This window comes from Bombus affinis, chromosome 4 (assembly GCF_024516045.1).
Source record: "Bombus affinis isolate iyBomAffi1 chromosome 4, iyBomAffi1.2, whole genome shotgun sequence".
NCBI lineage: Eukaryota > Metazoa > Arthropoda > Insecta > Hymenoptera > Apidae > Bombus > Bombus affinis.
This window is the reverse complement of record NC_066347.1, coordinates 15,890,168-15,904,430: the sequence shown is the minus strand read 5'-3', so window position 1 is coordinate 15,904,430 and position 14,263 is coordinate 15,890,168. Positions and strand designations below refer to the sequence as shown.

General features: G+C 33.8%; 1 protein-coding gene across 2 annotated transcripts in view; it reads right to left on the bottom strand.

The window, feature by feature from the left end:
* Positions 1-14,263, bottom strand: part of LOC126915410 (protein fem-1 homolog CG6966) — a 38,651-nt gene that overhangs the window by 13,640 nt on the left and 10,748 nt on the right. Inside the window, exon 1 of one of the 2 annotated variants that reach the window (XM_050720075.1) lies at positions 1,489-2,404. The exons of the other annotated variant lie outside the window; for it this stretch is intronic. Within the exon in view, the coding sequence (XP_050576032.1) occupies positions 1,489-1,527 (39 nt within the window). The 5' untranslated portion in view covers positions 1,528-2,404. Of the gene's footprint in view, positions 1-1,488; positions 2,405-14,263 lie in introns of those variants that run through there. 2 annotated transcript variants of the gene reach the window in all.

Below are 14,263 nucleotides of genomic sequence, written 5' to 3'. Positions count from 1 at the left end.
ACAATTAACAAACGTGCATGGAAACTGCGAATAATATATTTTGCTCTTGCCGATCGAGAGATCCGTCATAAATAAACATGTATCGCGTGCGTACTCGGTTTATTCAGAAATAGTAGAAAAAAAAGGCGTGTTCGAAGGAACGGAGGAAGCTGAAGAGCGCGGCATGGCGCAGTATGGCACGGATCAGGAGAGTTTATTTTTCTCCAGGCAACGAACGCTGAGGACGCGCGATTGCCTCAATGCAAATACACGCCTCTCAAAACACGGACGAGAAGTTCTATTCCAAGATCACATTCAACGTTAACAGGTATATTGGACTTTTAAAAATTATGTAAATCTAAAGAACGAAAATAACCGCGAACGACAAATTCTTTTGAAATTTTCAACTTCTTTGTAATCTTTCTTCCTAGTTTCTCATTGTATTTTTCAATGTTCCTTTTAGTAAAAAGCAAATTAGTTTGAATTTTTTAAGTTTCAAGGACGATAACCGACCAGTTCACAATGGAAACGATTCTTATCAGATTTTGTTCGTCATTGTAGAATCGTTATTGTAGAAAATGATCTGTATCTTGATTTATCGTTGAATGAAAGTTGGAAAATCAATTTTATCAAAATAACTTTTGATAGGAGATCTAAATACTCACAGCTATTGCGTATGATGAATATTTTGTTAAAGAAAATAACAATTCCACTTTAGTGTAAAGAGGTCAAAATACTCTTCTATTTCTTTCTTCTGTTTCTAGACTACCACGAACGTCGCGGTACAGAATTGTCAAAAGTATCCTATTTTTCTTTGAGCATAATGGGTATTTCACTTTAATATCCTTCTTTCGTTACCTATGCGAAAGTAAATAAGTGCAATTATTCGAAGGTACTAATTTCTCTCATAACAACCAGGAAAAGTAACGCTGAGAAACGCGTGTGTAATTACAGAGAAATTCTTAAATGTAGCCGTAGGTCATCCTGTTATAATACACAAGTCTTTGTGTATTTATTTATTCCATTTCTACAAGTAAAATATCTTTGCCGTTTTAAAACTGTTGTTTTGATATTTTACGAATAAAATAAATACATACTTTAACCTACTCGGTACGTCTTAGAACATATGTTTCTTTGTCTCAAATACGTTCCAAAAATTCGTGGTCGCTCGATCACGAGATTTTGTCCTGTTATACAGTTACCTTGTTTTTGACAAACTTGCCGCACATCATCGAGATAAGAAAATAAAAACGCTCCAACGTTATATATAAACGTTATTTAACGTTTTAGGTATTGTCCGACTGAAGGTATTGTACGAATGCAGCTTTATATAATAAATAGCGTGCAATTTCATGATCAGGAATAGATTAACGTTATTAACATGTTTGACCGACTTTTAATTCCTTATCGATACTTTTAATGATTTCAAGTTGTGAAAGTATTGTCAACAAAGCGAAGAAGCATACATAAGAAAAATGCATAATCAACGAAGTGGAATGCAAAACTCACTCGTGTAAAATAATTTTCATCGTTTAGCTCGTACTCCATTTTCTCGTTCTCCTTTTCTCCAGCCACAATTAACGAATTTGCCTCTCGGCCGGATATATTTTTTAACACGCGCGATTACTAAAATAGCTGTATTCAAGTGACCCGTATAGCACAACGATTTAACGATTATACGATTCGTGATTTAAGTATAATACGCTGTCTTATAAAGTAAAGATCTAATTGTGATCTATTTATTATAATCTATTGTCGATCTATTTTAGAATAATTCAACCATTTTACTATATCTCAATTTTACGATTGTTCTGATTGGCGTACAAAGATTTCAAATTCTATACGATTCCAAAATTGCGTTCAATTAAATACACTGAACACGACATAAAATATGAAATCCTACGTAATTTAGAAATTCCATTCAATTTAAGCACAGTGACCGTTAAAAGGAACAATTAAAGAAACAGCAAAATATTTTTTTCCCGAATATACATATCTTTTATGGTAAACACACTCGTGGAATGATTCACACTGCCACGACATCAACACCTTCGAAATGTAACAGTTTATCATCGTCTAGACAGAGCGAATGAGAAAGCACTTTTAATATGCATGAAACGCGAAACCGAATGCGTAATAGGACGAACTTAAAAACAAAGCGTTTATATAGGTGAACTTCGACCACGCGGGAGCAAATTGGAAACTAAACGAGGCGACCGATTGGTAATCGATGAGCCGACCGACTGACAATCGCACAGTGACCGACTGATCTGAGACCTCGGAAATAAATACAGAAAATGACGCTACGAGCTCTCGTAAAGGAAAGAACGAGCGAAGCCTGTTATTTGAAGCGACACTGTTCGTTTGGAACTTCCCCGAAGTACGCGTGCCGCGAGATTCTGACGAGCTAAGCGAAAGAGTAGGAGAAAGATAGATCGTGCAGTGAAAGAGGAAAGGAGGGACCTTCTTTACCAGGTGCAGGATTGAAAAGAGGTGGTCAGCTCGAACACGGGAATACGTATAAAATGCGAGAAAGTAGGCCCTGCGTACCGATATTTATGCAACAGCATCGACGGTCGCATAAGCTTGCTTATGTGCCAGAACACCAGCGTGTACACTTTCTAATTGTTCTTCCTGATCAACTCTTACCGGTTGTTACACAACAGGAATATAGTTGGCGCGTATGCGCGTTATGAGATACGTTCGCCACGTCATGCCTATCGTTCGTCGTGCTATATCGGCTTTAATATCGACTCCGTTCAAACGAAGAAAATCCAATTTTCCGAACTAATTGACAGACACAGACTCCGTTCGGGCAGGCGATTTTTCCGGATCACCGAACGATTACCGTTTATCTAGAGATTTAGCCATTAACACTACGTAATATTACGTAAAGAAAGCACACATAGGGGTTACGTATTCTAATGTAACGTCTTAAGTCATTTCACTTTAACAACCTTTTTTTCTTTTTACTTAAGGAATAATTTTATGAAATTGATCGTTTCAACGTTCGTATACCTGTTATTCTTTCATTTTGTTGTTATTTTAGTTAGGATATCGTATTTTATTTTAGTTGAGATTTATCTCGTTTGTACTTTTGCGATCACTTCGTATATAGGAAATTGAGTAATAAAAATCTGAGACGACTGGATGATCGATAAAGTGCTTTGTACTTCGCCGACACATTGTTTACGTCGTTTTTTTAAGAAGTATAGATCATCGATCAGTTTATCTAGAATGAACCATTAAATACATAGTTAAAAAAAAAAAAAACAGAGAAATGAAAAATACTTCCTTATATACGTATCATAATGATGTCGTTAACGACCACATTACCAACATTAATAGGCTTATTGGTTCATAACATGCTCACGGTCTCAGATTCGAGTCGGCATGTCATTTTACAATATACGCGTGATATCGACTCGGACGTGGAGTACAAGTTAAAAACCGTGGTGTTTTAAAAATAGATTTTATAATAATTTACCTAAGGCACATCTATACTGGTTCCGCTGTTCTATCTTTTACAATTACGTCGCAGTAGTCAATAAAAATAACATCTTCTTTCTGTTCAAATAAGAGACATACAATGTGGCCTCTTTGATTGTATAATCGTAAAAAATTGTAAAATTTTACATAAATTAATATTTTTGATCAATAATAAACGCCGCGTTGCTTGATAATTAAGACGATGAACCTGTCGAGCCACCTGCTGTGTCGTTCGTCAACAAAATAAATTAAAATCATCTCCTGCCTTTTTCGAGCTACCAAATTTCTCTATCGAATTATTAAATATTTACTATACCGTTGGTTGTTCCGTATATAGAATTCAGTAGCGAACACTAGCGAAGATATATAAAATAAACGTGATTCGCTTCACTTAACAGCGAGGGATTAATTACTCTTCGAACGTAACGCTGTGACGTCATACTGACGTATAAGAAAAACGTATAATTACGCAATCAACTACGACATATCGTTGGTTATGTAACAAGTGTCGTTGAAGTGCAACAGGTATCATATGTACGCCGGTATTACGTGTAACTTCCCGCGGATGCAAATCCTCAACACGAGAAACGTCATATGGTCGTGAGACTTATGTAAAATGCCACTCATTGCTGATATAATAGCGGAAACGGGGTTCTTATACGAAGTAGCATAGAACGATCATAGAATGCTTTTGGAGAGACTAGTTAACATTGGCAGCAGGCACGTGAGAAACGAGAATTACGGAAACACGTGGACTACGTTATATTTACCTAACATCAAGGATCAAATATTTTATTATATCGCTACGTTACAAATTGTATACCTGTCTTCACGTTTTTCCGTATAGAGCTAAGCAATTGCTTACTAATATTTCAGTTATAGGTTTCACGACTGGTTGCCTGGAAAGTGAGACACGAGGTCATCGTATGAATCGGGAAACCAATGGTTCAGAAACGTTGTCAGGCGAAAGAAATGAGTAAGATTGTTGAACCGTGCAAGTAATAGGGAAAGAAATGATTGCTAACTATGTAACTAGATGTTGTATGAAATTACATTTACTTATACTTTCCAAGCGAGACTGTTACGTAAACTTTCGAGAAAGGTATTTACAAAAAGTATTACAGGTAGTGAAGTATTAATGTGAGTACAAATCAACCGAGTATATCATGAGGCGCGTTATTACCTATTTTACATAATGTACACGTTATAAAATCGTTGGTTATTTAAATCAATATGTTAACGATCGAAGAATAACAAACATACTCGGTATCAACATTCCATTTCGTTTAAATTCTCGACATTGTGCATATTTACAGTATCAAGAGTACGTATACTTTAACAAATATACGTTCAATGACAAAAATGCCAAATATGAAATATTTTTTTAGCAAGTACGATTGTTCAAATAAACGATTCTTTTCAACATACAAATAATCAAAAATAAACATTACACAAAATATAACGATCGCAAAGACCTAGAATGTTATGTTTATGTTTATGTTTGGCTACTGCGCGAGGTACCAATAACAAGGAATGGAGGATATTTGAAAAATCGTTATTTATAACTATTTATCGCTATTACAGTTTTATCTAAAAATTTTACCTACTCGAAGAATGCTAGCCCTGGCTCTATACCAACTTGAAGATTTCTGTCTTCTTAGGAATCTCTGTGCATACGGTGGATCTGCCTCAGCCAATATTTGTACTTGCAATAAATAACGATAAAAGAATTTAATCGTCCATGAACCTCTGTCTGAACTAGGTGTTCGCGAACGTTCGGAAACATTGACAGATGTAAATTTGCATCGAAGAATTCCTACCTATTCGGGGAATTCAGTGTTTAGATCCTTTAAAGATTAAACTCCTTATTAAAATTCTTTACAATCATTATATCGGGGACTCCTATTGAAGACAATAATCATACAGGATACATATTATTGTATCCTCGTGATATTAGTAGCGACCTATTATCCTCAGCAATGATCTTTATGTTTTTTTCGTTATGTCGCAACCGTTACTGATTACCTGCATATTCGAAGCAAATAAGACAATAAAAGCATCTGTACTATCAACACGTGTATTGCATCTGTCTCTTTTTTTCCTTTCATTTCTGTAGTAGATAGAAGCGATCGATATAATCGATGAAAGTGTAAAAGGTAGACAAACGAATATAAAAAAGAGCGTCATAGCTACAGATCATTTACTTCTGTAGAAGCGTAATCTAATTACGTACCTCACCTTTTGTTCGTCTAACGAATATAAAAAATTGCATTTACAAAGAAGGTAGATTCTATCAACTAGTTCACTCGATAATCGAGATCGTGATATCCTTGAGCGGATACACAACACAGATTCTTCTAACAAATTCAATTGTATACATCGCAAGTAGAACGCAATCATCGACAACTGATTCGTTGTAAGTTACAAGGTCGCTACGCTACATCCTTCTGTTCTCGTTACAATAACGTTTTGCCAAAATGTTCGTAACCGCACACGCGCACCTCCTGCGACACCGATTTATATTCTTGTGATTTATTCGCAATTATCCACGGGGAAAACAAGAATGAATCACATAAAAAAAAATTCTTTCAACGTATATCAAGAAATTCTACCACATTTTCCGTGCGTGATTGTGACGCTATGTTACTGGTTATTTCATCAGCCAAATGTTGCTCGACATTGAGGTAGAACAACATTCTTAATAAAACAAAGGATCTTTATATGTACACACTGCGTAACGCTTTCAGTTGGAACGTTCTTGATTTTATAAAAATTCTATCCTTCCAATTTAACGATGATTCGTTCATGGAGACGCGTCTTGCATTCTGACAATTCTCTCAAACGATTAACTCTTTGGCCGGAATCATAATCTATTAATTTAAAGCTAAGTAAATGAAAGTGATATTTTACGTTGTAATTTTTAAATGTTTCGAGCAAAATAATGATATAAATTACTCAGTCCCTTTAAATGAATTATTCATTACCCATAAATTGTTACAAATAATCCTTTGATCGAAAAGATTTTTCTAATTTTCTAGCGCTAATGTGAGATTTATGTTCAAAAGAAGAGACTGATCTGTATATTGTGTAATATTAATATTTAACGTAATATATATATAGTTCGAATGTTTTGTAATGTTAATAACATAAATTTCTATGATATATCGGACAGTACATCTAACAAATTGAAATTGAATTTTAAATATCGTGAAATTTCTTATTAATCTTCAACTGGCATTGTTGGGTCATAGGTAATCATACGAAAATTTCGAAGGGCAAGTCTCGAGATTACTTACTTTTTTGGAATACTTAATTATTATTACAAAAATATAATTCGTAATTAATTTACACGAGATAAGCAAGATTCTCGAACAAAAATATTATCATTTAATTAATTTTATTAATCCTGAATAGAAATATTATTGTGTTCAGAAACCTACGTACATAATTCATTCATTGAACGTTCGTGACATATCATTATGAGAGAACTGCAGAGGTAGAAATACGTATGTCTGTATGTAAAATACACGCGCGTGTAAATACACGTGCAATTTAATCTCGCGAAAATTTTTGCATCGTCGTCTTACAAACGACCTACTGTGCGTGGGATTCCTGGATATTTAGAAAACGTAATTTCGCAAGAAGACTAGCAATATCGGTTATCAGATTTCCTTCGATACGATCCTATTTACATAAAAGATTATATTCTCGTTGCGAATTCTTGCTAAGGAAATGGGAAAAAGAAATGAATGTAAAAACCCATGGATTGATCGGTTGATTCATAAATGGCAAAAGGAGTAAATCGTTTGAAAGTTACTTCGTTGCAATTTACTTATTGGTACCGGAAAATCAAATTTTCAGAAGAGAAGATTTGAAGAAGTGGAAACTCTTAGACTTTTTAGTCTGTTTATACGAATAGACTAATTCATTGATCGGCATTTAATTCTGATTACTTCATTTCCCGTGTCAGGTTAATAATATGATAGGTCAAATTAATTAATATGTATTGAAGGAATCCGCATAGATTTGCTTAAGTTACGATGATGAAATACTTCTAATCCGTATGTATAGTTCGTTTGTTATACGAATTTATTATTGTACGAATATGCAATTTGAAAATCGCGAGCAATTCATTTGGCTCTTGGAAAAACTATTTGAAAAGGGTAAATTAGCGATACATCATTACAAGTGTACTACATAAGTCGTATCTGTTGATCGGCTGTGAATCCATTTATTAAAAAAAAAAAAAAATAACTTCCTGCTTATTCTGCAAAGCTAACGCACGTATGAGGCTCAATTTTATTATTACTACTATTATTACTATTACTACATCTTATACTAATTATATTTCAGAGACACCTTAGGCTGTATCATAAATTTTCTTACAGTCTATTCTTAGAAATCATAATCATAAAATATGTAAATTATTGGTCTTTTACATAATACAATCTAGAATTAAAGGTGTTTTGCAGCTGGGTATTATTCAGAGATAAATGACAATGAATCATGACCATGTCACTTTTTATCATAAGTTCTTATTTATCTTATTCAGAATCGGCGTAAGGTAAACATTTTGTAGAAAGATCGTACGAATTTATATCAACAAACGTACGTCTCGTTTGAGAGTTTAATTATTCAGCAAAATAACGAAAAAGAATTAAATTCCGTGGAATCGCCTGTGTCCCGTAATAATCGTAAGCATATGGCTCATAGAGGTAGCTTTGTTTCGTTCTTTGTAGAAGTTTCGATTGTAAGTCAATAAATAATTGCGTTAAGATATACTTGCACATATACAAATACGTTTTTTTTCTTTTTTGGAAGAATTTTACAATCAATTCTCATTGACAATTATAAGTAAATTATTCTGGCATGGTACTATGTCTTGTTTAATAAGTGTTTATCGTATGTTTGATTCTAGGTTCATAAAGTTAAAGCCGAAGAAGTCGATTTAACTGATTTTTAAACGACTAAATTTTTTAACAGATTGATATCTTTATGATTGTTAAATGGAATGCTTTTAGCAATGCAATATACATAACAATTAAGTGGTTCGAGATAGATATATAAATATCAAACGATCTGTTCGTTACGTCCTTCAAGTTAATACAATTACAAGCAAATACAATAAGGATCTAAATAAAGGATTTAAATAAATAAGTAACTTTCAAAGTTGTCACAACAATATTTAGATGGTTCAACACCAGGATACAGAATACAACGTATTCTTCATTGTTATCCGTCAAATACCATTTCAAAATAAGAACTTATTTGGATTTGTTAAACACATTCTTGGGTGATGATACACGAATATTTACAAAAAATTAACAAGTTGCTAGTGACCGATATTATTATCGTCACATCGTCTATGAAATGTTAATGAAAGTCAGAAAGGATCCTCCTCCTTCAAGCTGACCTTTTGCGGACCGATAAAGTCCGAAAATTTAAATAGAAGTGTCATTTACACGGCATATGTACCGCACATTAATAACAATCGTGCAGTTATGACGTCTAAGTCGCTATTGATCGCCAGAAGACTAATTAAAGGACATCCTGGAAGACGTCTTGAATAAATAACGAAAGGCTTCGTATGATAGAAAAATCGTGGACTAAATCCACGACACGATAAATAATTCGCTGTCTAAAAGATAGATGTCAACATAAAATACTCGATGGAACGACTGATTCTGCCACGTTATTTGGATTTGGTGTACAAATGTGATCAATACAGCTTACTGGAACAAATTAACGTTATAAAGTTATATTTGTAAAGGAAACGTGTGACTTCACCTTTGTCCTCAATGTTTCGTATAGAAAACAGAATGATTCACGTAACATGAATAAATGCATTACCAGGCATTAATAGAAAATATATCATCTTTTTAAAACTAAAGAGGAGAAAATGTATTATTTTGTAAGTCAAGATAAAAGACAAATTACACCCTGTGATAAGAAACGCGTATTTATGTTAGGTCATCCCATAAGTTCGTGCCGATCTTCGAGCGGTTATATATATTAAGATTGTTTACATACCTTTCAATTTCATGAAAAAATGTAATCCTCATCTCGTTGTACAACTTCTTCCCATTTCTCATTATTCCGTCTCGATAAAAGTTCTCTTGTTTTTCTTTAAAATATGAAACGTATACACAAAGGTCGGCACGAACTTGTGGGATGACCTAATACATATATGTATTACGCGATAGGTGATATTCTCTGGAAAATTTCGTTCTCATTGTTATAGATACTGAAACTTCAAGTCACATCATAGCGTATTATTATCCATTTCAAAGGTCCGATTATTAAAATAATTTGAATACGAGTGGCCAGATATCGGTTTTCATTTTTTTCACACGCTTAAAAAGTTGTTTCATTATTCGTGAAAATAATCCTTCCAATGTGAGAAAACAGCAACAGAAACGAATAAAAAAAGATATGGTTCGAACGGAAAATCCCCGAACTTGAAAAATCTTCCATCCTATAACCATAATTCAATAACATAACACGAGTCGATTGTTTTCAAATCTATGTTTTCTGGAAATTTCAATCCGATTAGTGAAACACGTGCCCGTAGGCGAGAAAAATATATTTAAAGGTGGGATTCCCGGAAATCTGTCCTTGTAAAAATTCCGCTCGACTCTTCATAAGGTATGATATTGAAAGAGGAAAATATATGACGATTTAACTCGTTCATCAGATAAGACAAGCTAACTCGTGACTTGGACCCCTAAGAATTTTATTTATAGACCTTCCCTTTAAAATTGGTTCACGCGTAGTTATATTTTCCGAGATCGAAACTACCCTAAAACTAAACTACATTTAATCTATCTTTATCTTTCGAAGAGCACAGAGGAAGAAAATGATAAGCTACGCTTTCTATTCTTTACAAGAAAACAATTGAAAAACTCGTTACGTTGTTGATCAACACTATGTTACCAAAATTGCCTTTCTACGATGTTTAGTTTCGCAGCTAAAAATACGTCTCGTTGTCCTCTTCAAAATCTTCGCAATATTACTCGTCATAATATTAAAATATTATGCTTATAATCGTACATTTACCTTCCACAAAATTTCGTCAACTTAACCGCTATTTTCAAATCTGCATCTTGAAACTCAAGACGCTCTTTGTTACCTTTACTTTCAATTATTTTCAATTACTTCATATTCCCCCGTTTCTAAGCACGAAACGGCGTTGACATTAGAAAATCAATAAGAAAGGATGTTCTTATCGTGTTTCTCTCCTTCGTTTCTTCGGTTGATTCTATTTATTATTTGTGATTACTACCTAATGACAAACTTCGCAATCACTTAGTTGCCAAACCATTATAATAATAAAACTTTCTGGCTAAGAAACGACCCAGTTAATAAGTTGAAATCTCCCCTTTGACATTCTAGCCGCTGTTTGATTTCCCGCGTGAATAAGGGTAAATAGAAGATCGCGGAATATATTAAAAGACAACGTAGGCGCACGAGGCATTTTAGTCTTTCTCTCCATTCTGAGTGACGTCTTTTCTGCGCCTGGTTATGCCTCTGACTCACTACCTCGTCGACCGAGTAATATTAGAACGTGCCGGGAGAGTTGACTCGCATGTACCTCGAGTCACTCTTCAATCCCCGTCGTTCGTACACCGTAGATTTCCCTTGCTGTATGCAGCACGGACAAATTAATTGCAACTGCGAGAAAAAGGGGTTAACACGGATCACCGAGGCAAAGAGAAGTATAAAGCTGAAGTGAAAGTCCGTTATACGTTACGCGTAGTATAAAATTGTGGATGAGATGATGGAACAATGAAATTTCGAGATATCTTATGAAACTGAATGCTTTGTTTGATACACGCGTAATATAGAAATATCGCGGAAAGATATTTATGGAAATATGAGTCACACAGAAGGTAAACTGATATATTTTATCGACGATAACAGTAGAACCGCTAAATTCGCTAAAATTACGGATTTCATCGATATTCTTCTTCGTGGTATCACGAAAAATATTTACATGCTACTGGCGTATTTAATGTAGACTTTATACACAGTATATTTAAATACACATCAGAGACTGGTCTTGATCTAGCGTTAAATATTTACTTTCTGAACGATTAATTTAAAAAGCAAAGAATATTTATTTTGGTACTAAAGTCAAGAAATTTTCAGAGAATGAAGTTACTTGAGTTTTTTATATTTATGAATTCTTGTTCAAACAATCTCATGATGCGACGAATAATTTAGGAATAATTTCATTTTTAAATACATCTTTCTGTTTAATTAAATTCTGCATGCTTAATCTTGTCTGCGTTATCTATGGAAATATCTTTGTTGAATTCTTGAGTAAAACGTTTAAAAAACCCAAACAATCTTGTTCAGTATTCAATGTCAAAATCATATATTTGTTTAGTAAAATATTGTTCAAGACTTATCTATCAATCTTGTCGTTGGAAGCGCGTGGACAAATTACGATGCGCATTTGTCCTTAAGAAAATTTCCAGGAATCTTGATACATACAATCGTCCAGCAATGTAGAAAGACAATAACCTGCTTAGTCAGTGAACCGCTGACTTGGCCAGAAGCGATAAGGAAGGACAATGAAAAATCGATGGTACATACTTGGAACGTATGGAGAAACATTCTCGTCTCGTCGAGGTTGACTAAATAAAGATTTAAACTGGCGAACGTGTTGTGAAACGATGTAGAACTCGTTCCAAGTTTCCAAGTGCTTTGGATACAACAAAACAGCTTTGCACGCAATTTGTATTATTAAATTCTCGATTGCCTTCGTGTAACAAATCATTGTTTAACTATACAATAGCCACGTATTTTAATCGATTCTATAATAATAATTCGTTTATCTCTACTTTAATCTACATTAATCTAATCTCTAAACTACTTTAATTGACGAGGCAATTGACTTTTTTACCTGTTAGTAATCAACTGATAATAGTAATTGATTTAATTATATAAAACTCACTATTGTAATATTGTCATTCTTCGAAGTCTATCGAGAAAATAATAAGCATATAAATGTGTTAAAAATGTGCTCGATGTTTCATTTACTATAAAAGATACTATAAAAGATCGACTAGGAAAATTCTAATTTCGAACAGAAAACGATACAGGAAGAGATACGACACGAAGGGCAGATAACTTGCCAGTGTCAAGGTACTGGATAAAATCTTTCACTGTGGCGATTATTTCTCGACTGGTTGACTAGGTACAGGGGGATTAAGCCACGCTCACACTATCACACTATCATTGGAACGTTACACGTTGCTACTACGGTCATACGGTGATATGATTTTATTGTCCGTAATTGAGGAAAGTTTCTCATAACAACAAAGAATGCCAATATACATACAAACCAGCGAGATAATGCGATCTTACATCATTTATTTCAATGATCATGTGAACGCGACGTTAGATTGTTCAATTCAACTTGTTTATACCGTATAAGAGAATAAGGAATTTCGACACGAATAACCTTACCGACAATTTCAAGAGTAGCTAGGTATTATACAGGATGTCATGTCTCTTTGTTCGCGTGAAATTAGAAATGACATTGCGTAGAAAATAAACAGGAAGCTTGAGAGGAGAATCGTATGAACGAGGATAAGCTAGATTTTCTTACAGATTATTATAAAAAGAATTAATATTAATAAACGTAGAAATATAGGAAGATATAAATGCCACATCTTTAGATTAAAGGAAATTATCAATATAAATCGTCGAAGTGATTCACGCTTCTAGGAAAGCTCTACATCTTCTCTGGTATTTAGTTTTCCTAGTCCTCGAAGCCATTGAGTATTGTTTAGCATTAAATCAATTTGAAGGGTCTTTTGGCCTCGTAGTCCTTTTTAGGAACATGCTTTGCACTGATAATGCAGCGGGGTTTGACAGACCAGTTTTTCTTAATTATAAAAATACCCATAGACCCATGGCTTCGGACTCTATTATAATGTAACGGTGCCAGTGTGACAACGACCATATCCAAATCCACCTCATTCCACACTACCTGACAATGAACCGTTAGGCTTTGACCTAACCTTTGAACATGGCCCAACACTAAATCTTTTCCATTACGTAGGGCAATCAGGATTCTCTCCTTGCCCCTCAACATCGACAAACTCAACATATAAAAACTGCAAGCATTCGACCAAGAGACTAGTCTTGGGTACAGTCTTGGCCGTGATTTGAACAACTATTTTAACCTCGCCACTTCATCGTAATATCGTATTTAATCACTTTTGTGAATAAAAGCATACAAAAATATAAAAGGACAGTGAAGTTAAATTATTGCTCAGCTACTCCTTTTTTTATCGCGAATTTTAAGTGACATCAGCGTGCGGATCTGGACTAGCATACGCTGTACTTATACTTAAATATATTTCTATTATGCATTCATCCAGGCATTTCTATTCTAAGATAAACTTCAACATAAATAACTAGATATAAATACTATTTTAATCCTTATTTTATATTAAATTCTGCTATTTTTAAAACACTATTTATTCTCTGATACTTATTAATAGACTCGTTTAACATAAACATATATAAGAAGTCTAAAAAATGATTTCATATTTAAAATGTAGTCGTATACTTATATATTCAATAAAGGAAAAATAGATTTACTATATCTGATTAACTTCCAAAATATGAACAGATCTCGAAGATAATGCCAAAAAATGAATAATTATGGAATATATCAAAGGATGATCATGAGTTAGGAAGAATCTCGAATATTTACATAGATAATACTGAATATAAGCATAAATAAATTAAACGGAAAGCAGATGTTTCAAGTATTTTA